The 25,206-nt window shown below is 36.2% G+C and overlaps 1 protein-coding gene across 1 annotated transcript in view; it reads left to right on the top strand.

Annotated features, from left to right (window-relative positions):
* RASAL2 (RAS protein activator like 2) overlaps positions 1–25,206 on the top strand; it is a 228,774-nt gene that overhangs the window by 175,844 nt on the left and 27,724 nt on the right. The window contains exons 6-10 of the mRNA XM_081324971.1: positions 3,606–3,759; positions 6,055–6,153; positions 7,155–7,709; positions 16,909–17,053; positions 24,361–24,505. Of these exons, the coding sequence (XP_081181097.1) occupies positions 3,606–3,759; positions 6,055–6,153; positions 7,155–7,709; positions 16,909–17,053; positions 24,361–24,505 (1,098 nt within the window). The remainder of the gene's footprint in view (positions 1–3,605; positions 3,760–6,054; positions 6,154–7,154; positions 7,710–16,908; positions 17,054–24,360; positions 24,506–25,206) is intronic.

Raw genomic sequence — 25,206 nt, 5'->3', positions numbered from 1 at the left:
GCCTTGCAATAAGCAAAATCAATGGGGGAAGCTGGTTTTGCCAAACTACTTTGTGATTCACTTAACAGCTGCTGTGATTCACTTAACCATGACAAAAAAGATAATAAAATTGGGCTTAACAACAGTCACAAAAGAAATTCTGGTTCCAGTTGTGGTTGTAAGTCAAGGACTACTTGTATTATTTCTTAAAACAGGTAGACCTCACTTATCAACTGCATTGTGCAATGAATCATTCGACGTTACTATGTAACATTGCTGAAAAAAGTAACTTTGCAATTAAGTCATGCTTTTACAACCTCAATCCTGTGCTCATCATTACATTAGTTCTGTGCCTGACCCATTTTTTTCCCTCTCAAAAACCAGAGAGATGATGTAAACAAGCAATCACTGAAGAGGAAGGGATTGCAAGAGAGTAAGCAGGCATACAAAGGGAAACAAACATTGAAAGGAATGTGCTAGTGCCAGTTATTTGCCTAGCACACTCAGTGCTGGGAGCCCAAAGCACACTAGACAAACAGCCAGTGCTAGCACATTTCAATGTCTATTCACTATTATGTGCCTGCTTACTCTCTTATAATCTCTTACAATCCTTCCCCTATGATGACTTGTAATACAAATATTAATTCCCTTCTTACTAATTATCCCAGAATCAGGATAAGCATTCCAAAAACAGGGATGTGGTGGTGAGAGGGGAAGAAAGCTGAAGTAAAATTGTAAGTATACTCATGGTCAGGTGATTTTCTACATAGTGACCGGGTGACTTAGCAATTAACTTGCCAGTCCCAATTGTCATAAAACGAAGACAACTTGTAACTCCAAAATTTCAGAATTAAATTATTTCTCATAATCTTTATAATGCAAACTTGGTTTACAATGTTATATTTTGATTGTAAATGGTCAACTAACCTTGATAACTGGCAGCATGTCAAGTCAAATAAATAAATAAATAAATAAGCTACCTACTTCATGCTTTGAATTTCCCAACCAGCCATTGTATCTCCCAAATACTGCATAAAACATCTACTGTTTCCGAAACCTATATTCTCTCCTTTTAAAATAGTTAAAGACAACTTTTCCTTATTTGTTTATTTTAGCATTGTTGTTCTTCTGAAATAGATTTTGAAATAGCATCAAATGCTTTGTTCTGTACCTCTATAGCTGATATATTATTGTTTATGAAAGATACCTGGTATTTATTTATGGCTTGGGGATGATGCCGTCTGGGTGGCAATTCTCCAGCAGCAATCTCTTTATTGGTTATAGTTAATTTACTTGCATTGCTTTAGTTTTGATCTTCTGAAATAGATTTTGAAATAGCATCAAATGTCTGTCATACTCATTAAAACTACTGTTTTTTAAACTTGGCAACTTTAAAATCGTCTTACAGTTGAAATCCACACATCTTAAAACTGCCAAACATGAAAAACACTGAATTACTCTATGTTCTGTACCTCTATAGCTGATATATTATTGTTTATGAAAGATACCTGGTATTTATTTATGGCTTGGGGATGATGCCATCTGGGTGGCAATTCTCCAGCAGCAATCTCTTTCTTGGTTATAGTTAATTTACTTGCATTGCTTTAGTTTTGATCTTTTATAAGATTCGGAGACTCCATATTTTCACTAACTATTGGGATTTGGGTAGATTTACAGCATAATAAAGCATTCTTGTAATATCATTTTCCATGATTTAGGTTTGTCTAGATCCTTTTCACTGTATATGTGTATTTGAGTGTGTATTTGTAAGATAATTTTTCATAGGCCAGTGTATCTATATTAATGTTTAGTGCCTAGTACCTAGCTACAATAGGGACGCGGTGGCTCAGTGGGTTAGGACGCTGAGCTTGTCGATCAGAAGGTCGGCAGTTTTGTGGGTCAAATCCCGAGTGCCGCGTAGCAGAGTGAGCGCCTGTTACTCGTCCCAGCTTCTGCCAACCTAGCAGTTCGAAAGCACGTAAAAAATGCAAGTAGAAAAATAGGGACCACTACAGTGGGAAGGTAACAGTGTTCCGTGCGCCTTTGGCGTCTAGTCATGCTGGCCACATGACCACGGAGACGTCCTCGGACAAGCGCTGGCTCTTCGGCTTTGAAACGGAGATGAGCCCTAGAGATGAGCCCCTAGAGTCGGAAACGACTAGCACACATGTGCGGGGGAACCTTTACCTTTACCTTTACTTTACTTAGCTACAGCTAAGCTATTACAAGCAAACTGCAGACATCTACAAATTTCTATTGTTGAAATTAGCTTGAATGAATTCTAGCTAAATGGAAACCTTTTGGCTTAATCCTACTACCATAAAATAGCGGCTGATGCTTTACTGTGGCCCATACCAGTAAAAGAAATTGCATTCTAGCAATAGCAGGGCATAAGGAATACCAATCGCAAGGCTCACTTTCAGTTTAGTTGATCACAGTAAAGCACAATCAAACCTACAAATGAACTACTATATTAAGAAAAGAAATCATAGCCTGAAGTCAGAAAAGCCATGAATATGGCTCCCAGCAATCCCAACTCTTGTGGTGGTGGTGGTATTTTCAGGTCAGCATAGATTCCTGGCAACTACATGGACAGTCTTTGCAGTTTTCTTGGCAATGTTTTGGAAGTGGTTTGCCACTGGCTCTTCCAAAAGTTGTTACCAAATCATAAAATTCTTAATGTGACATGAAAGAATGAAATAAGATCCTGTTTTTTTCTATGTGTGTCATTCCAACTTTCAGGGGATTTTTAAGACTGGCTTCTTAGATGCAATTCAGAGCGTTTTTTTCTGTGTAATTGAAATGCCTTAGGTAGGAAGATGGCTGATCAGGAATGCACCCAAGTAGAGCATGCCAAATTAATATAATGAATATGATTAGTAAGATTATCTTCTTGTGCTATTTGCAAAAAAACAAAAAACACCCTCATAGACTGTGAAACATTTTAGTATAAGATTAATAGATCTGTCATTGTTTCTATCCCGTTTGTATTTTTGGAAAAGGGAATATTAATAGTGGATAATTAGAGGATAATACTGTGCTTGGAAGCTGGTTTGGATGTTTGACTGATTATTGCACTACTTTGACCCCATTATCTTTCAGCCAGCCCTGTTTTGGGGGATTGTTTTTAACATAAAATACAAAAAAGAATATGTCTGTTACTCTATGTTCCTTGGAGAAACAAATAATATTGATACAAAAAACACACACAAATCTTTTTTTTCATTTTCAGAGCACCCTTTGCATTATTTTTAGAGGAATCTACTGGATAGGGAGGGGAAGGAAGAGAAATTGCACAGCTCTATAAATGTAACATTTTCATGTAGAGAATAAAAAATATACAGCCTTCGGAAGTTACTAGTAGGATTTTGGCTTCTGTGAAACATACTGTATAGAAAAACATTTGAACCATTCACCAACAATTCAGAATACAAAATTTTAAAACAAAAATTGTTTTATGTTTCTGAATTTTCTAAATGTTGACTGGCATCTGTTAGAGATTACATTTTCCCAACCAATATTTGGAATGAGGCAAACCTTAAAAGATACTTTTAAATTTTAATTTTGTTAAATCACCTCCATTTTTTCCAGATGTCTTATTTCCAGCTCCTACTGTCTTTATACAGGTCTCCTGGCTTGTCAAAGCTGAAACAATCATTTTCCCATGAATCTTTGCTGAGTCCAGGAGGTCCTATTGAGACTTTGGATCTTGGGACTGATGAGAAAGTCTTTGTCATGCCACTTCATAGCAGTATAATTGGACGAAACTTCTGCTTTGAGGTAAATAAATAACAACAAATACAGTGGAAGGCTGATATACAGTATGTGATCTCAGTCTTTTTATTCTTTCAATTTTATAAGAATAACCAATTTTGTTTCTTTAGATTGAACATAAGAAGGTTGTGGATTGTCCAATGATCAGACGATCTTTATGTACATGAGATAACTGGTATCAGTTATTGAACAGAAATGAACACTCAGTTATTTTTCAGTCTTAAGAAAACATTTTAGCGAGTGACTAAGAGAAGCAACAAGGAACTAGGAAATTTCTTACTGGGCCATTGTCAACTGATGGAGAATTGTGTCACAATTGGGCATGTTAGCAATGCAGCATCAGATAAGGAATTTATTTTCATGTTTTGATTATATCAGTGAAGATTAATGGTCATCTGGTTAGCTTACCTTGATTTATGATTGCTTTTTGCAGTCTTTACTGGTGTATGCTTGCAAAATTTAACAAGTGTTTGTCCAACAGCATCTGCAACATATCACAAATGAGCTAATCTTGTGTATTCACTCTTCCTTTCCCGTCCCCCAAATTTATTGGAGGCAGCTGAAGCACAACTTAATGTTTTTCTCCTCTGCCTGGATGCTTGTTTCCTTTCCTTAATGCTTTTTATGCTGCAACATCACCATCCCAGATTCAAAAACCTAGTAATTAAGAATAAATGGCCAACATTTTAGGTAGAAAGAGAGCATCTTGGGAGATGCAATGATTCCCTAAGATGTTTGCCATTAAAAAAAGCGGGGGGAGAATGATTATTTTGATGTATGACTCAATGACTGCTTCCAGTATCCTTCAAAACCAGTTTTTCTAGACCACAAATTGGGAATAATTAGCTTTGATATTTAATATATTCAAGAGCTTTTCAACTAATTTCCTTAATACATTTTTTCAAAATATTTTTCCTCCTTTGGTATTCTTAATGCGAAAAATGAAATAATAAGTTTTCCATTTAGATAACTGAATTTGGGATGTATTTAAATATATATTGAGCTAAATCACAATGTTATTGATTTAATATGGAAACTACACAGATATGCACAAATACACATTGATGGAAAATCAAAGATCTTTTCCTGGTTGTCATGGAAATTGCCTAGCAGATGTGTTCCTTTCAGGGAAGCCAGAAAAATTGCAGTATAACTTTTATCGATTTTCATTCAGTACAATACCGTAAAAACTTTTTCTAGTTTAAATACAATGGGTTAGGTGACAAACCTAGATTTATCTTTCATGGGAAGTGGCTCTCTCACAAAGACCAAAGAGCATTTAAATATAATTAATAATTTAAACAGTCATATTTTAGCAGTTCTCTCCAGTATGATGTTTCAGATTTCATAGTAACCAGATTATAGTCTTGCTACGGAATAACCTAGACCTAAACCTTATTAAGGGGAATGTCAATTAATGAAAAAAATTAGCATCATATTTAATGCAATCCTATATTATATAGAATTCCCATGTTTTCCTTTTCAAACTTGTTCATTATTCTTATTTTCATTGCTTTCCATTTCTTTTAGTACCAAATTCAGATCATGTCCTTTTTCTGTAAAATAGAACACATACTTTTTATAAGCAAATATAACTGTTTATAGGCTGTGCATCACTTTGGATTCAAAAGAGAAAAAGTGCTTTAGAGCACATGAGGGCAGACACATATCCTCTTTCGGTAATGCTTGAATCTATCCTTCCTGTTATATCTACAGAATCCCTGGAGAGACATCTAGTAAATTGATTTAAGAAGTTGCCAGTCAGTGTTACATGAGGCCTGATGTGGAGTCAAAGTACTTTTTTCTCTCTTTAAATCTGAAGCACTTTACAGCCTTATTAGATATAGCTTCAAATTGGAAAATAGAAATAAAAAATGATTTTGCAATAATGATAAAAATATTGCTTAGAAAACTTTTGATTTGTGACTAACATTGCTATAAACTATAAAAAGCAGTTATTTAAAATGTCTCTCAATGCTTTTTATTATTTTATAGGTAAATTTATTAATTTAATCATCCTTACAGGCTAAATTTCCATTTGAAAGCTGTACTCTCCAAGTTCGGAGGATTTGGTGAACATTTCAGCCACAATTAATAGATTTCAAACTAGATCATAATGTTTCTGACACTTGAAGCTTTGTAATACCCCAGTGTGTTAACATAATCAATGTATTAGTATTCTGTTTAAATTTCCTCGTTAAGCTACTATGTTATAAAGTATTAAGGTATCTCTGCTGTTTCTTTTCACGCAACTACAATCTCAGCTGTAAGCTTAACTTGACTTTCTGTAATATGTTCTAGATATCTTGTTCCACTTATAGTAAATGCTTCAGTTGCACTTCTGCTACTGAAAGAGACGTCTGGATGGAGAATATACGGAGGGCACTCCAGCCTAACAAGGTATAGTGTAAAATGCAACCTCAGAAAAGCATCAATTGGAAAATGCATCCTCATTAGTAGCTGGGGATATCAGTCCCTTCCTCAAACAAGTATAGCCTTCTAAGTAGATTTGTGGCATCAAATTAGCTGCCTCAGAAAGAAAACTGCTTAATAAACCTCATTTAGACTTTGTTGATCAAAAAGTATGATAGATTACACCTTTAACCTGTAAATATGTCATGTCATTGATTTTATTGTTCAAAGTACTTTGGGGAAATGATTGAAATTATTTGTGTGTATGTCTGTGTGTATCAGTGCAGATTTAGAATCTATCACATTATGAAACTGTTCCTAATTGCTGGCCATCGTTGCCAATTTCAGTGTTTAATATATTAATGCCAAACACGACCATCTACTTTCTTCCAAGTGGAGTTGGGAACACTCTACTTTCATTACTCTTATACATGATTTATAATAGGAGAGACACAGAGGTGCTGACCTTGTTTAACTCTCTGGAATTTCACAGTATTTGTCAATGCGAATAGTTATAATATGCTTCAGAACTTGCTTCTCTAGAAACTGGGGGGAGGGTTGCCAAACAACCATTACTTCTCCAAATGGTTTTGGATTACCATCCTGTCATTTCTGATCATTGGGAGATTTTAGCTTTAAAAAACCCTGAAAGATGACCTTCCTAATATACAAGGTGCTAGGTGAGGTCATTCTGGAAGAGGCACACAGTTGCCAAAAGGCACCTTGAGGTGATGGCTTCCCAATATCTCAACAAGACTCAAAGGTATTCTCCACCAACCCAAGTGAACTTTCTAAATTCTATTATTTCCTATTCCTCTTTATCAATAGAAGGATAATCCTTTATGAATGATTGTTGCCTGAAAAAACAACTAACAGAGAATAATCTGAAACTTAATACAGATTTAAAAATATAATATGGCTATGAAAGATAAGAACCACATAGAATAAACATTCTTTGTGATAAGTAAACCAAGTGCTTTTGTCTCCAGGATAATTGCCGACGAGATGAGAACTTGTTACGTCTTTGGATCATTGAAGCCAAAGGTTTGGCCCCGAAGAAGAAGTATTTCTGTGAAATATGTCTGGATGAAATATTAGTCGCCCGTACTACCAGTAAATCAAAATCTGACAATATTTTCTGGGGTGAACAGTTTGAGTTCTCTAGCCTTCCACCCACCTATCACATTACAGTCCACATCTATAAGGACACTGAAAAGAGAAAGAAAAACTTTAAGAATAATTATATTGGTCTGGTCAGCATTCCCATAGCTACTGTAACCGGTCGACAGTTTGTGGAAAAGTGGTACACCATCAGCACTCCCACAGTCAATAAGGGGAAGTCTGGTGTGCCATCCATCCGGATCAAGTCACGGTACCAGACCATCGTCGTCCTTCCTATGGAAAAATATAAAGAGTTTGCTGAATTTGTAACTAACAATTATACCGAATTATGCTCTGTTTTGGAACCAGTGATAAGTGTCAGAGACAAAGAGGAGATGGCCTGTGCTATGGTGCACATTCTTCAGAGCACTGGCAGAGCAAAGGTAAGAATATTCAGAACCACTACTCCCTTTTTTGGAGTAACCAACAGACATTCCAAAAGCTACTTATGGCTGTTTTTCAAAGTTGCAATGGCCTCACCACGATCTCCTTTATGATCGCATGATCACATTTTGGGCACTTGGAAACCAGCTCACCTTTATGGCCATTTGCAACATCCCATGGTCACATGATTGTAATTTGTGATTTTTTTTTGCCAGTATATATATATATTCAATTTATATACCGCCCTTCTCCCGTAGGTTCACAAGGTATTTTAAAAAAACAGATACAGATACAACAATTACAAAAATCTTAAAATCAATTAAAAGAATTATATAAACCTTGCAATAAAACCCCAGTTAAAAACAGTTAAAATCCCAATTAATATGCTCAGACCAGGCCAGAGAGCTCAAAGAGCCAGGTCTTCAGGTCCCGGCGGAATGAACGAAGGTCAGGGGCAGTCCTAAGCTCTACAGGCAGCTGATTCCAAAGGGCAGGTGCATCCACAGAGAAGGCCCTCCCCCTGGGTATTGTCTGCCGGCAATCTTTTACTGGCGGTACCCTGAGAAGACCCTCCCTGTGGGAGCACACAGGACGAAGGGAGCTTGATGCCGGCAGCAGGTGTTCCCTCAGATATCCCGGACCCAAGCTATTTAGGGCTTTATATATATAAACGTTGCCCTGATACCTCCAATTCTACATGGGGAAAAACCCGAATGACCAAAGATCTACATACAAACACCCGCGAAAACCTCAGAAAACACACACACACGCACACACACACATATATATATAGGAAAAAAATGTTTTGTTTAATTACCATGGTGTTCACTTAATAATTGCCACTTTTTTTCTTGGTTTTGTCACACGATGCCTCAATTTATGATTGCAGCAACTAATGACCCTAATAACAGGCTCAATTATGGTCATCAGTCAAGGGCTACCTGTATTTCTATCCTTTTTTCTAACTGTCTGTTCAGTACCTTATAGATTAATTTATAGCCCTCAGATTAGCAAGCTCAGAAAACAGACCCCTACCAAAAGATTAGTATCTGTTTTTTTTACTTTATTTTTTTATGTTTTCTTTTTTTTATTAAAAAGTTTTACATTTTATCTTTAACAAACAAAAAAAGGAAAAAAAACCCTCCCAACCCCCTCCCCTCCCACCCTATTCCCCGTCCCCAACCCTCCCCAACCCCTCCCTCCCTTTCTCCTCCCCCCCCCACTTCCCAGAGCAGAGTACAGGGTATAAAAATACAAACAATCATAATCTAACTTACGCAAACAATCCTGAACTATTTAGACTATCGAGCTTTAACTCATATAGATAAACTCCAAACACATATATATATATCATATCAATAATTATTCAAATACAAAATAATACTTTTCAATCTAATACCCAATAAAAACAATCACAAATAAAACAATTTATATCAATTGTCTAAAGCTATTCTTCTTTCCAAGTAAGCTATAAACTCATATTATCCTAATATATTATACAAATTAAAATACCATAGATTACTTTCCAAACTTAAAAAAAAAATTTATATCATATTACCTACTCCAATGTTGCCCATAAAAATATTACAAATTAGCTTCAATCACAAATAAAACAATTTATATCAGTTTTATAAAACTATTCTTCTATCCAACAAGCTTTAACATACTAAAACCAGGTTTATACAACCTTGCCTTCTCCTAATATATTATACAACTTAAAATACCATACATTACCTTCCAGGCTTAAAATTTTCCATCCAAATAACAAATCATAACCTACAAAATATCAATAAACACTACTACAAATCTTCCCAATTTCATTTTCATAATCATCTTAAAACTAAAGCAACACAAAATATTACATAATTATATTATAAGGGTGAAAATATATCCCCAAATATTTAATCCTTCTAACAATTCCAATTCCCATAATCCTTATTACATTATTATCTCTTGCACTTATGCAACTAAATCTTCAGGCTTGATTCATTCTTCCAGAAACAGCACGCCTCTTCCAATTTCTGACCTTCTCCAGTGGTGATGAAGTTTGACCCACTCCTGTGACTTTCACATCTGTCTGCATTAACCCTTCAGCATCTTGTGGATTCTCTCTAGAACGTTGAGACTCTCTGTCACCTTTTTTCTTTGTAGATTCCAAAGATGGTATGGGGACTGCTTTTAAAACATTACTGTAAAAATCACGTGCCTGAGTCACCGTGGTAAAACAATGCCTCGTACCTTCATAGGTCACCACCATACCCACTGGTATTTGCCATCTAAACTTGATATCACGTCGTCTCATTTCTTGTGTCAAAAAAGCAAATTCCTTCCTTTTTCTTAAAATTCTTGCAAGGATCTCTTTTAAAATCAGAACTTTTTGCTCAGCAATTACAAAATCAATATTGTAGGAGGCCTGGATAACTTCATTTCTAGTCTTTCTCTTTGTAAAATAAACCACCACATCTCTGGGTAATTTTCTTTGTTTTGCAATCCACGAATTAACACGGAAGATTTTATCTATATCTTCCATTATTTCATCTGCTGGTCGCTCCAACACCCCTTCCAAAGCCTCAGAAACCATTTTCTTCAAATTTTCCTTAGGATTTTCTTTTAAGCCTCTAATTCTTAAAGCAAACTCCATCTGATAATACTGTGTCGAAATCAAATCATAATCCATTTTCTCTATCACATTTTCAGTTTCTGTCATTTTGGCTTCCAGTCTAATATCCTTTTGAGCAAGATCTTCCACTCTTTCATCCAAAATCTCAATGCCTTTAGCCATGCTTAACATTGCAGATGTAATGTGTGCTCTCATTTCTGTTAATTTCTCTGTAAACTTCTCCTCCAACTTTTTCTCCATTATCTCAACAAATTGTTGCATTTGCTTTTCCATAGTCTCTTGCAGCAGATTCTGCAAATCTTTTACTGTAAAAGCTGATGCAGATACAGATGCAAGGGGCAATAAAGTTTTCACCGAAGACTGCTGCACCAAAGCAGGAATTTTAGAAGATATAGCCGCCATTTTCACCCACTATTGTTAGCTACGCACTTTCACTTACAAGTTCAGCAAAGTCCATTGAGTTAAAGATCAAAACACCATCTTCACCAAAATCTCCTGCATCGCTCTGCCTGCGTCCTCGTTCTCAAAGGCTCTTCCTTGCTAGCAGGGATGGTTGCGAACGCCCTGTTCTGCTCCAAAACACCCGGAGCAGAGGCGCCTCGCAGTCCGGAGCATGCCCAGGCTTCGGGGGGGCTCAATCCTTCCGCTGCAAAAACTCTAAGTTCTTGCGGCCCCGGAGAGCTCTACCCCTACCTGGACGCTCACCCCCTCCTCTTCTCCTGAGGTGGGGGCTTCCGAGCTGCCGAAACAGCTGATTGGTGCTGTTTTTGGCGGCTCTATGGAGCCGCGAGGCTGACAGCCAAAAAATGGCTGCCTCCGGCGACGCCTTGCCATCCGGAAGTCAAGATTAGTATCTGTTTTGATTCAGTGCCTATTTTGAATTGTGGGTCCAGCAGAAATAATTTTTAAGCATTTGTAGTAAGATGCAGAGCTCTTCAGATTCCACCTCCACCCCTCAACATCCTTTTTTTCCTGGTGCCACAACCTCTTTTGGGGCGTTATGAACTTAGATTATGCATGTGTCTTTTACTTCTTTAGATATGCTGCACTTTATTTGGAAATGAGAGAACATTCCTCTTCTGGAGGGTAAAATAGAGCCCATCGTTTCAAGTTTCCTCTCAGGTTTGAGTTGTGTGGGCAAACCTCTGAAGGACAGTCTTAAACAGGGCATAGTTCTTAAAAATAATCCTCAAAGAGCAGAATATACAGAGTAACATTTTACTAGAGACAATGTGAAACCATGTTTGTCTTTTTATGGCACTCGCCTTTGATTCCTAAAAGAAGATTTGTTTCTTTTTCCAAAGAGCTTGTGGTAAAATGTTTATTCTCCCAAAAGCTTTGTGAGAAAGGATAGGTTGACAGAGAGATGTCCCAAAGTTTATAGTGAAGCTAAGGGAGATTTTAGTCTAAACTTCCCTGCTGTAAAACCAATTTTCTATTATGCCACATTAACACAAGTGTACCGTGTTCAAGAGGGACGCGGTGGCTCAGTGGGTTAGGACGCTGAGCTTGTCGATCAGAAGTTCGGCAGTATGGCGGGTCAAATCCCGAGTGCCGCGTAACAAAGTGAGCACCTGTTATTCGTCCCAGCTTCTGCCAACCTAGCAGTTCGAAAACACGTAAAAAATGCAAGTAGAAAAAAAGGGACCACTACAGTGGGAAGGTAATAGCGTTCCGTGCGCCTTTGGCGTCTAGTCATGCCGGCCACATGACCACGGAGACGTCCTCGGACAAGGGCTGGCTCTTCGGCTTTGAAACAGAGATGAGCACCGGCCCCTAGAGTTGGAAACGACTAGCACGCATGTGCGGGGGAACCTTTACCTTTACCCTGTTCAAACACTTCTTCTAGATTGCAATTCCTGCTTTCAGGATAGATTGATATGGCCATGTTTAGCCCAAGAAGCAAAAGAGAAATAAATGAGAAGAAAAAGATAGTGGAAAATGTGTGTTTCTTGAATTAATGCTTAATATTCTCTGCTTATATACAAGTTCTGTATTCTAGGCTCCCCACTTCCTCTAACATTCTGTGTTCTTCTCTCCTTCACTTCCCAAGGCACTCCTTTTTGCCAGTTTTCTCTGTGTCTACAGTTTCCAGAAAATTATATTCTTTTTTTAAAGTATTTTCTTAATTTTCTATTATTACAATTCATCAGTGGTTAATGAATAACATGTTGTCTGGGTTAATTTTTTGCTTAATAATAAAAGTTAAGTTCTTACTCTCTATCTCGATTTTCCAGTCATTGATAAAATAAGTTACATGTTTGAGAATATTCTGTGTCTTCTTTTTCTTTGATTCTCAATGTAAATCTTCCCATTTCAGCACAGTCCAATATTTACTTGATTATCTCTTCATCCAGTTGTGTTTTTTCATTTTTCCAATGCTGTGCAAATACAATCCTCACTGCTGTTAATCAGTGCTTTTTTTGTAAAAGAAAAAGGTGCTGGAACTCACACATATCATACAACCTGCCTTGCCTACCCTACAAGGTTCCATCCAAAAAAGGTGCCGGAACTCCATTCTGACCATTCTATGACAAAAAAAGCCCTGCTGTTAATACATGTAATGTTAAATATATACTTTGTTTATCAAATTTTTCTGGAATTATACCTAATAAAAAAAGTTCAGGTTTCAAATCTACGTGTTTCCTTAACATCTTTTCTAACCAAGTATGTATTTTTGTCAAAAACGTTTTTGCTTTAATACATGTCCACCAGAGGTGATAATATGTACCAGGATTTTGATTACATTTCCAGCATTTACTAGACATATTTTAAAACATTTTTGCTAATCTGACAGATGGAAGATGCCATCTATAAAACATTTTATGTAAGTTTTCTTTATACGAAGTTGCCATTGTCAATTTATAGCTTCTTTCCCAAAGATTTTGCCATTCTCTTATTCTATATTGTACCCCAAAAAATTTGTCCATATTATCATTGTTTCTTTCACTTGTTCATCTTCCATTTTCAAATTTAATAAAAAGTTATACAATTTTTTAATCAGTTTTTCATCAGAAGTCAACACCACCTGATCAAACATTATCTGGTTTTTGTAAAAACCATATATTTTAACATCTTTATCATACCTCAATTGCATTGGCAGTCAAGGCCACCATCAGTCAATACCCTGATCTTCTAACTCTCGTTTAGATTTTACTTTCCCATCTGTATTCAGAATATCCTTATATATTAGAATTTTCTCAAATTTAACTAAGTTTGGGTGACCGGATGCTTCCATCATTGATAGAGCCATCTTGGGATTTTTGTATAGATTTTTGGTTTTATCTTTTCCCCTACAAATAATAATGCGTTTCTTATGTAGTGGTTTTGGAAATATTCTTTTCATACCATAAAATGTGTGCCATCCAAGTTGCAAGTCATGTCTTTCTAAATATAACAAGCTTTTGTTTCTAAGGGTTATCCATTCTTTTAACCATGTTAGAGACACATGCTTGGTAGTATAAGACCCAATCTGGTAGTCCAAATCCTCCATTTTCTTTAGCTTCTTGTAGCATTTTCAGTTTGATTCTGGCTTTCTTTCCTTGCCAAATAAATTTCAACATAAGGGTATTCAAATCATCAAAAAACTTTTTCTCTATTTTTATAGGTGCTATTTGAAATAAAAAATAGTAATTTGGTAAAATATTCATGTTCACAGCAGCTATTATTCCTAACATTGATAGTTATAAGTTTTTCCATTTTTCCAAATCTAATTTTATTTGATTTAGTAATTTTATATAATTATCTCTTTTATCATTGCACATTTTGCTGTTAAGTATATTCCAAAATATTTAACTTTCTTAACTATTTGTAAGTATTTTTTCTGACAGTTGCTGTTGTTTTTGCTTAGCTGTAAGGCTTATAACTATAACTTTGGTTTTTTATCTGTTTATTTTCAATCCTGCTATTTCTCCAAATTATTCTATCCTTTTCAATAATTTAAGAGTTGTCTCCAACGGTTCTTTTAAAATGAATACCAGGTCATCCGCAAATGCTTGTAGTTATACCTTTTATCTTTTATCTCCATTCCTTTGATTTTCAGATCTTGCCTGATATTTCTGTTGAGAACTTCCAAAGTTACTATAAATAGCAGTGGGGATAGTGGACATCCTTGTCTTGTGCCTTTCTTTATATTAAAGTTCTCTGTAGAGTCCCCATTAACAATTACTTTTGCTGTTTATCATATATTAATAATCTTTATAAACTTTTCTCCAAAGTTCGTCCAGTTTAGTTGTTGTATCATAAATTGCCAACTTACGTTGTCAAAAGCTTTGGGGGCATCTAAGAAAATTAGTGCCATTTGTTTTCTTGGGTGCATTTCATAGTATTCCAATGTAGCTAAAATGATCCTTAAGTTATTTTTTATTTTGTCTTTTTGGTAAAAATCCATTTTGGTCTGGATGAATAAATTCAATCCAAAATCTTTTCACTCTCTCTGCTATTATTGAAGCAAAGATTTTGTAATCCATGTTTAGTACTGATGTTGATCTATAATTTTTTATCTGTGTCAACTCTTGAGTCTTTTTTTGTATTAAAGTAATATTTGCTTCTGCCCATGTGTTTGGTAATTTAGCCTCTCATTGCAAACTTCTTTCACTGGTGAGCTTAATGTATCTTGTAAACATTTATAGAACTCTGCAGGTAGCCAATCCAGTCCTGGGGTTTTATCATTTTGTTGTTGTTTTTTATAACTTCCATCAATTCCATCATTGTAATTTTTTCATTTAGCATATTTTTAAAGTTCTTTGGATTTTTTGGTAGATTAGCTTTTTTTCAGATATTGTACTATTTTTTCCCGAGAGATTTTTTTGGTATCATATAATTTTTCATAAAATTCTTTAACTATTTTTTATTGCATAATTTTAAAATTGTAAACCACTCTTCTCATCCTGCAATTTATTTATCAATTTCTTCTCTCTTTCTTTTTTCAATTTATAAACCAGCCATCTTCCTGGCTTATTTGCATTTTCAAAAAAGTTTTGTTTTGCCTTTTTAATTTGTTGAGCCAATTCCTCTGACTCTCTTAAGTTTAGTTTATGTTTTATTCTCTCCATTTGTCTTTTCACAGCTTTCTTTTGTGGATATATCTGTAATTCTAACTCCAATTTCTTAAGATCTCGTTGGCCTCATGGCGAGGGAGAGCGGACCTCAGCTTCCCAAGGCTGATTCCTAACTGTAAATAGGAATAGTAACCTCTTGGGATACAAGGTTGCTGTTTCTTCCAGGGCCAAAGAGAGAAAACTGGGTGTCAGTAGATCAGGTTCAAGTATTCAATTTAGCAATTATTTTATTATTCAACATCCAACCAGTACTGGAGGCTACTTTTCCAGAATAGGAAAGACTGGATGCAGGCTGTCTTTGCTAATTACTCACAATTCCTATGGAGGTTGCTGTCAATAAACTATTAAAGAGCAAAGTAGGCACAAAACACAGATAGCAAACTCAGACAGGAGGTACCAGTCTGAGTCACTCTTGAGTTTACAAAGATGAAAAAAAGTATGGGCAGATCCTCTGTTATAACACACCAAAGATGTTTTTTAAAGTTGTTTCTCCATGCAGATATAACAGAGAGAATGTAACATCTTCTTCAACCACTCCCACCCCTCTACCCCACTGTGTTCTCAAGTGGGTAAACTGTGCTTCTCTTGGCGTGGGATTAGATTAAACTTTAGAATGTGTAAATTGGTACATGGGATCGCGTAGCTTGCTAACTGCTATGTTGCACATTATCTCCTCATTTTAAATTCTTTTTATTAAGTTTGTTGTTAAGTTCTCACTAATGAAAAGTAAGTTTTTTTCTGTTCTATCTCATGACCTTTCCTCTGCATGGTCTTAATTATTCCATACATTGCAGCCAATAGCAACCAAAGCCCATCGGGTTCCACAATCAGATCCTGCCCTGTCGCATATTGTCTGCTATGAGACTTATCCATGGAACACCCTTCTTCTCAGGAGATATTCCAAAGTAGGACTAACTGTTTAGTCAGTAATCTCTCATGGCTATTGGCCAAGGCTGTATCCCCTCTGGCAATCAAAACAGAGATGCCTGCAAAGGCACAGAGCCTTGTGGCTGGATGGGAGGGGGCAATCCTACAGCAGGCTAGTTGGAGCCCTGCAGGCCACCAACCTCCTTCAGGTTCTTCCTCCCATGTAAGATAGAATATTTGCTAGGCTCATTCTGTTTTTCCACCAGAAAGCACTATTTTTCTATTAGATTTTTTTCGCCTGTCTCAGCAGTAGGCTGGCCCCAAGATGGAGGCTTTATTGAAGGATATGTTCTTCTTCACAAATAGAAAACAGCTCAGATGGAGTGAGTGGACTTTATATATGAGGCCTAAGTGAAGTATATCTGCATCTTGCTTATAAAAAAAATTGAGGCAAATTGTTCAATTGAATACATCTAACAGTCTCTAAATACCTTAGATTCCTAATAGGAGGTACTGTCACTCTTTCAGCATTTTCACTTTTTTGCTGAGTCAGTCGTTTTAGCCATCCAGCATATTCTACCCAACCTCTGTCCATAGAGTACACCTATCATTATATACATCATCTTTTTTCCTCACCTTTTTTCCTTTCAGGACTTCTTGACTGATCTGGTGATGTCTGAAGTGGATCGCTGTGGGGACCATGATGAGTTGATCTTCAGAGAAAATACACTTGCCACCAAATCCATTGAGGAATATCTCAAGTTGGTGGGACAGACGTACCTGCAAGATGCACTAGGTATAGAAACATTTCTCTATGATTACATTTGCTATTTCTTATTTTAAAAGTTCATTATGAACCCATTAAGGGAGAAGAGGTGATCTAATTGCTGAATCATCATTGAGTCAGAAAAATGAGTTAAAGTAGCCCAATCCAAATCTTTGGATGTGGGATGAAATACAGTATCTGCTGTAGTTTCTAACAAACTTGAGAATGTTAAATTCCTTTAAGAAGCAGAACGTTTTCATTATTCACATTATTCAGCCATGCAATATATGTGGCTTTTAATGTAGATAAGAGTGCCTTAATCTGTGTTCTATTCCTAATCTGTCTTCCTGTCCTACTATTTTAATTCTAAGCCCCTTTATTATTCCTTTTTAGTACTGTTGAAAACTATAATAAATCCCTTTAACTCAAACTCATGAGAAATAACTTGGGTGAAGTCTAATCTATAGAGAATAGATTAGGAGTAATTAATGTAGGCATCACATGCTTTCCTTGCCCTTCTCTTAACTGGATTCCTAATGCTCATCTGCAAATTCTATATCCTGATATCCCATAGCCCTTCTAAATAAGTCATTCTCTGTTTTGTCTCAAATTGTGGACAAATACACCTCACCGCACAGCAGTACTCGGGCTATCAACACAGGCTTCCAAATTGTCAACCCAGCATCCTAACCATGTGAGCACCCCCCCCTCTTTTTGGTAAATTAATTTTATTACTTTTTCCCATACAATTCAATAGTACTTATTCAACAATGTGTTGTCTGAGTTTATTGTTCACTAATACAAATTTAATTCCTAATCTTTATTCTTTTCTCCAGCCATTGATAAAACAAGTCCCAAGTCTGATAGCATTCTTTCTTCTTTTCTTTCAACCTCATAGTAAGTCTGTCCATTTCTACACAAGCTAATATTTTTTTAATTATTTCTTCTTCTGATGGTAATTCTTCCTTTTTCCAATATTGTGCAAATATGATTCTTGCTGCTGTTATCACATGTAAAATCAAATATATACTATGTTTATCAATCTTTTCTGGCATAATACCTAATAAAAAAAGTTCAGGTTTAAAATCTACATGTTTTCCCAACATCTTTTCTAGCCAAGTACGCATTTTTTCCAATACCTCTTTGCTTCAACACATGTCCATCATACATGATAATAAGTACCTGACTTATGTTTATATTTCCAACATCTATCTGACATATTTTAAAACATTTTTGCCAATCTTGCTGGTGGCAAGTGCCATCTATAAAATATTTTATATAAATTTTCTTTATAAAAAGCTGCCATTGTCAGTTTATAATTTCTTTCCCACAGGTTTTGCCATTTTTCTAATTCTATGTTATATCCAAAGTTCTTTGCCCATGTTATCATTGTTTCTTTAACTTGTTCATTTTCCATTTTCAGATTCAATAAAAATTTATAGATTTTCTTAGTTTCTCATCAGAGGTTAATAATGTCTGATCAAACAAGGTCTGCTCTTTATAAAATCCATACAGTTTGACATCTTTATCATATCTAACTTGCATCATATCTATCTCCACCATGATAGATCTACACCCTGATTTTCCATCCCTTGCTTAGATTTTAAATTCCCTTCAGAATTTAGAATATCTCTATATGTCCATATTTTCTCAAAGTTAACTAAATTTGGATGTATAAATGCTTCCATTGTTGAAAGCCATCCTGGTATTTTCAAATATATTTTATATTTTATTTTTTCCCATGTTAATAGTAATGCATTTCTTATATAGTGGTTCTGAAAGTACTTATGCATTTTATTTTTCCCATAGCATAAAAAGGCATGCCAGCCAAGTTGTAAGTCATGTCCCTCCAAATATAACAATCTTTTGTTTCTGAGAGTTATCCAGTCTTTTACCCATGTTAATACAGATGCTTGATAATATAAAACCCACTCTGGGAAGCCAAAACCTCAATTTTCCTTAGCTTCTTGTAGCATTTTCAATTTAATTTTAGCTTTCTTTCCTTGCCAAATAAATTTCAAAATTAATGAATTTAAATCTTCAAAAAAAAATTCTCTTGTTTTATGGGTATCATTTGAAATAGAAACAGTATTTTTGGTAATATATTCATTTTCACCGTAGCAATTCTTCCTAACATCGACAATTGCAAGTTTTTCCATTTTTCCAGGTCCAAGCTTATTTGGTTCAATAATTTTATATAGTTATCTTCTTTTATCAGTGAACATCTTGCTGTTAAATATATTCTAATATATACAACCTTTTTAACTATTTGTAGTTTTATTTTTTTGACTTTTTTGCTTATTTGTGAGATTTTTAACTATCACTTTAGTTTTTTCTCATTTTCAGACCTGCTATCTCTCCATACTGTTCTACCTTTTCCAATAATTTAGGAATCATCTGTAAAGGTTCTTCTAAAATAAATACCAAGTCATCTGCAAATGCTTGCAATTTATAAGTTTCATCTTTTATTTCTAGTCCTTTAATTTCTGTATCTTGTGTAATATTTCTGTTAAAACTTCCAAAGTTAAGATAAATAACAATGAAGATAGTGGACATCCTTGTCTTGTACCTTTTCTTCTCTCAAAATTCTCTGTGTAATCTCTGTTCACAATCACTTTTGCTGGTTATGGTATATTGTTTCAATCATATTTATAAAGTTTTGTCCAAAGTCCATTATTTTTAGTTGTTTTCCAGGAAACATTATCAAACAGGCATTTAAAAATATTAGTGCCAACTGTTTCCCTGGATGCAGTTCATAGTATTCCAATATGTCCATTATTTTTAATTTGTCTCTTTGGTAAAAATCCATTTTGAACTGAATGTATAAATTCATTTAAAAATCTTTTCGGTTTCTGCTATTATTGAAGTAAAAAATTTATAATCCACATTTAGTAATGATATTAATCTATAATTTTTTATCTGAGTCAAATCAGAATCTTCTTTTGGTATGAAAGTAATATTTGCTTCTTTTCCATGTACTTGGAAGTTTAGCATCCAACAAAAGTTCATTACACACATCTTTCAACGGTCCACTTAATATGTCTTGTAGGCATTTATATAACTCTGCTGGTAGCCCATCTGGTCCCGGTGTTTTTTCAATTTTTTGTCTTCTTATAGCCTCTGTTAATTCCATCATTGTTATTTTTCCATTTAACATGATTTTAAAGTTTTCTGAAATTTTCGGTAAATTATTCTTTTCCAGATATTGAATCATTTTCTCCCATGAAATTTCTTCTATATCATACAGTTTTTCATAGTATTCTTTAATTATCTTTTTATTTCTTCATTTTTAATTTGAAAGAGCCTTTTTCATCTACTAAATTATTTATCAGTTTTTTATCCTTCTGTTTTCTAAGTTTATAGGCTAACCATCTTCCAGGTTTGTTCGCATTTTCAAAAAAAAATTGTTTTGCTCTTTTAAGTTGCTGTGCCAATTTTTCTGATCCATTAAATTTAAAATCGCTCAGATTCGGGCTGGCTTGGACTCCGACTGGGCAGTATCTGACGAAGGGGAAACAATGGGTTTGGCCGATAATATTTGGGAAGAGTTTGATCCTGTGACTCCGGATGAAGTGGACAGGATCATGGGGAAATTAAGTGCCGCCACGTGTTTGTTGGACCCGTGTCCCTTCTGGCTGGTTTATGCGGCTCGGGAGGTTACACGAGGCTGGCTCCTGGCAGTTATCAATGCTTCCTTGAGTGAGGGGTGCTTCCCTGCTGCCTTGAAAGAGGCGGTGGTAAGGCCTCTCCTCAAGAAACCTGCCTTGGATCCAGCTATTTTAAATAACTTTCGTCCTGTCTCCAACCTTCGCTTCCTTGCGAAGGTTGTTGAGAGCGTGGTGGCACGGCAGCTCCCTTTGGTCCTGGAGGAAACTGAGTATCTGGATCCATACCAATCGGGTTTCAGGCCCGGGTACAGCACAGAGACAGCATTGGTCGCACTGGTGGATGATCTCTGGCAGGCCCGAGACAGGGGTTATTCCTCTGTCCTGGTCCTTTTAGACCTCTCAGCGGCTTTTGATACCATCGACCATGGTATCTTGCTGCGACGTCTTGAGGGGTTGGGAGTGGGAGGCACCGTTTTATGGTGGTTCTCCTCCTACCTCTCGGGCCGTTCGCAGACGGTGTTGGCAGGAGGGCAGAGGTCAACCCCTAGGCCCCTTAGTTGTGGGGTGCCTCAGGGGTTGGTACTCTCGCCCCTCCTGTTCAACATCTATATGAAGCTGCTGGGTGAGATCATTCGTGGTTTCGGGGTGAGGTATCATCAATATGCTGATGATACCCAGCTTTTTATCTCCACCCCGAACCAACCCAGCGATGCCCTCAATGTGATGTCCCGTTGCCTGGAAGCGGTACGGATTTGGATGGGGAAGAACAGGCTCCAGCTCAACCCGGCCAAGACTGAGTGGCTTTACATACTGGCATCTCGACTTGTCCAAGAGGTTCCATCTTTGGTTATGGGAGGAGAGGTGTTACCTCCCGTAGATAGGGCACGCAATTTAGGCATCCTCCTGGACTCACGACTCAGTTTTGAAGATCATATTGGAGTCGTGGCCAGGGGGGCATTTGCCCAGGTTCGCCTGGTGCGCCAGTTGCGCCCCTATCTGGACCGAGATGCCCTACGTACGGTCACTCATGCAGTCGTTGCCTCTCGGATAGATTACTGCAATGCTCTCTACATGGGGCTGCGCTTGAAGACCACCCGGAGGCTCCAGCTGGTGCAGAATGCGGCCGCGCGGGTAGTGATGGGAGCATCCCGATACTCCCATATTACACCCCTCCTGCGTGAGCTTCATTGGTTACCGGTTGTCTTCCGGGTGAGATTTAAGGTGCTGGTACTTACCTTTAAAGCCCTACATGGCTTAGGCCCGGGATATTTGCAGGACCGTCTGCTGCCGGGGACAACTTCTCATCGCCCAGTGCGCTCACACAGAGAGGGCCTCCTCAGGGTGCCGTCGGCTAGACAATGTCGGCCGGCGACCCCCAGGGGAAGACCCTTCTCTGTGGGAGCGCCAGCCCTGTGGAACCAACTCCCCCTTGAGCTCCGGATGGCCCCGGATCTCCAGTCCTTTCGCCGCGACCTCAAAACTTTCCTTTTTCATCAGGCTGACCTGGATTGACGCCGGGTTTTTAAAATGTTTTAATTTTTAATTGTTTAGTTAATTTATTTTGGGGCTGTTTATTTAATTTCTTTTTACTTTTGTATTGTTGTTTTTATTGTTGTTAGCCACCCTGAGTCCTTCGGGAGATAGGGAGGCATATAAGTCCAATCAATCAATCAATCAATCAATCAATAAATAAATAAATAAAAATTTGTTTTTCAGTATTTTCTCTTGTGGATTTATTTGTAGTTCTAATTCTAGTTTTTTAAATTTCTCCCTTAATAGTATATATTGTTGTCTTTTTTCTTTGGTTTTTTTCGCCATATATGTTATAGCTACACCTCTAAAGTATGCTTTGGCTATATCCCATACATTTTGTAGTTTTGTATCTTCTTTTTTCTTTTCTTTAAAAAGAACTCCATTTCTCTTGTTGCTAATTCTATGAATTCTTTTTATTTAAAAATGGAGTGATCCAATGTCCATTTTATTTTATTTTTTGTATTCCTTTCCATGTCATTTTTAAAGGATTATGATCTGCCCATGTATCTAATTCTATCTCAATCTCCTGCATATTGGTCATTAATTCAGATGTCATCCAAATCAAGTCACTTCTGGACCAAGATTTGTGACTGTATTTGAATATAATGTATATTGTAATTTTTTCAGATTAGTTTCCTTCCAAATATCTTGTACCCCAATTTCCTCTATCATATTAAAAAAAAGTCTTAGTCTTTTTCTTCCACTTTTTCCTATTCTACTGCTTTTATAATCCAATGTCCCATCTACTATTGCGTTAAAGTCTCCTATTAAACAAATATTTTGGTGTTCCATTTCTGTTATTTTTCTATGGAGATTTTGATAGATTTCTTCTTGTTTATTATTTGGTGCATACATTGCTTTGTTTCTGATATAGAAATATTTCTACCATCACAATTCTTCCTTCTTCATCTGAATAAATCATTTTAGTATCTGTTGTCTCTTTAACATAAACAGCTACTCCTCTTTTTTCTGTTGTGCTAATGCATAATAGAGTTCCCCAATTTTGGGGTATTCCAAGAGTTTATAATGTTGTTTTTTATAGGTTTCTCTTGCAAACAAATTATATCAATATTTAGTTTCTGTAAGTTTTTGAAGATTTTATTTCTTTTTGATGGAGAATTCAGTCCATTTAAGTTTACTGAAAAAAGTCCGTTTTCTTTCTCCCTTTTGTTTACTTACCCCTTCTTATTCTAATATACATTAAGTTATTAAATAAAGCTAATATACAGCTAGAAAGCTGGAGATGGTCCAGCTAATAGACACCTGCAAGAAATTTATGATTGTTTATGGCCATAAGCTACCTTTGAAATGATAGTTGCTTAAGAACTCTCAAGTTGAAAACTAATATAATAGAGCCAATAGTTTCAGTTGTTACTGGTAAACAGTGGTTCACTATTGCATTTCTTAAAAAAGAATTGGAATTTTACATTAGAATATCTGAAAAGTGAATGGTTTTGGTAAAATTTCACACTGATGAATATATAGTTGTCTGTTTTCTTTGATTTTTCTTTGAATTTCCATTTTCTTCTCACATTTTGTCAGCCTATAATAGAAACGTAGATTTTAAAAGGAGTGGGAAAATAATATGTGAAAGACAGATGAGACTATCTGTTGGGTGAAGGAGAGATTATTATTTTTTCTAGGAAGGTTTATTTGTAATCATGAATAACGTTTGCACTTCTCCAGTCCTCTGATATGACAAATCCTGTACTCCAGGATTTCCCAAAAATTAAAACAAGGCTCCAAATTGATATCCACAATTTGTTTAGCTAGGTGCTCCCTAACTGTATTTCTACATGCCTTAGGAGGCCATTCCCTCCTATCATCAGTTCTCCCACTGTGTCCATTAGAGCACATAGAGAGAAGGCTGAAGCAAAATCAGAGATGAGGAACTCTGTTTTCTGCCATTACCTATTAATTATCCCATTATCATCTTCTAGCAGCAGAGCCATCCCCCATTATTTGAACATTGCCAGTACTAGGGAAGGTGTGCTATCCTACATTCAGACATAATTATTTGACTTCACTTCGAATCAAAGAAGGAAAAAAATTGTTTGTGGAGATTTATGGAATATTAATGTCCTGACATAAATTGCTGTTGTATGGAATAGGCCATATAATTGTTTGTTCTACCAAAATTATCTGGAAATCTTTTTAATAATTTTTCCTTGTGCCTTCTTATTACCCAATTGTTAGGTGAATTTATCAAGGCATTATATGAGTCGGATGAGAACTGTGAAGTGGATCCTAGCAAAAGTCCACCTAATGAATTAGCTGATCACCAGGAAAATCTCAAAATGTGTTGTGAGCTAGCCTTCTGCAAAATTGTCAATACCTACTGGTGAGTGGATGAAGGATTATTTCTTATCATTTACAGGAATTACTTGCCGAAACAATGCTAGAAAAACCAATTCAGTTTTGAAAAAAAAATTAAGTATGAAGAGATATTTAGCAAAATGAAAGGCTGGTGGTTCAATGAGTCTCAAAGGCATCAAGGGAGACACCACATTGCCTATCTGAAGGCAATTAAAAGTCATGATGCTATCTTCGATCTTCCCTTTCACTAGGAATGTAATATTTTAATTGGGAAAAGTGAAGGATTCCATAGGCAAACTCAGCCAGCAGCTGTGCTTCTTCAAAGCCACTTAATAGGAATTAGACAAGGAGTGGTATGTGTTTCTTACATCATTTTTTACACAATGCCGTATGCTCAAGAGGAAATGAGACTATGCAATTGATTTTATAAATACAAAGGAACATGCATCTATTCACATTTTATCTGTTCCTGACTCCTTGCAGAACAAAATACAAAATCTAAGGCAAATCAGAAGATGTATCTAAAAGTACTTAATGCTTCTCATTCTGTAGAATTTCTGTAGAAATTATAAGGGTCTGAGTAGCAAAAACTAGGCTACAATTATGAAATTTGCCATTAGACACTGATAAACTGGAATTGGACCTAGCCCAATAGCCCAGTCCTATCCACAGTATATCATATTATTCTGAATGAAATTCATGGTCAGAGGAAGCATTAGTTCCCAA

Source organism: Vipera berus (genome assembly GCF_964194415.1).
Source record: "Vipera berus genome assembly, chromosome: 3".
Lineage (NCBI taxonomy): Eukaryota > Metazoa > Chordata > Lepidosauria > Squamata > Viperidae > Vipera > Vipera berus.
This window is presented reverse-complemented; position numbering and strand designations above follow the sequence as displayed.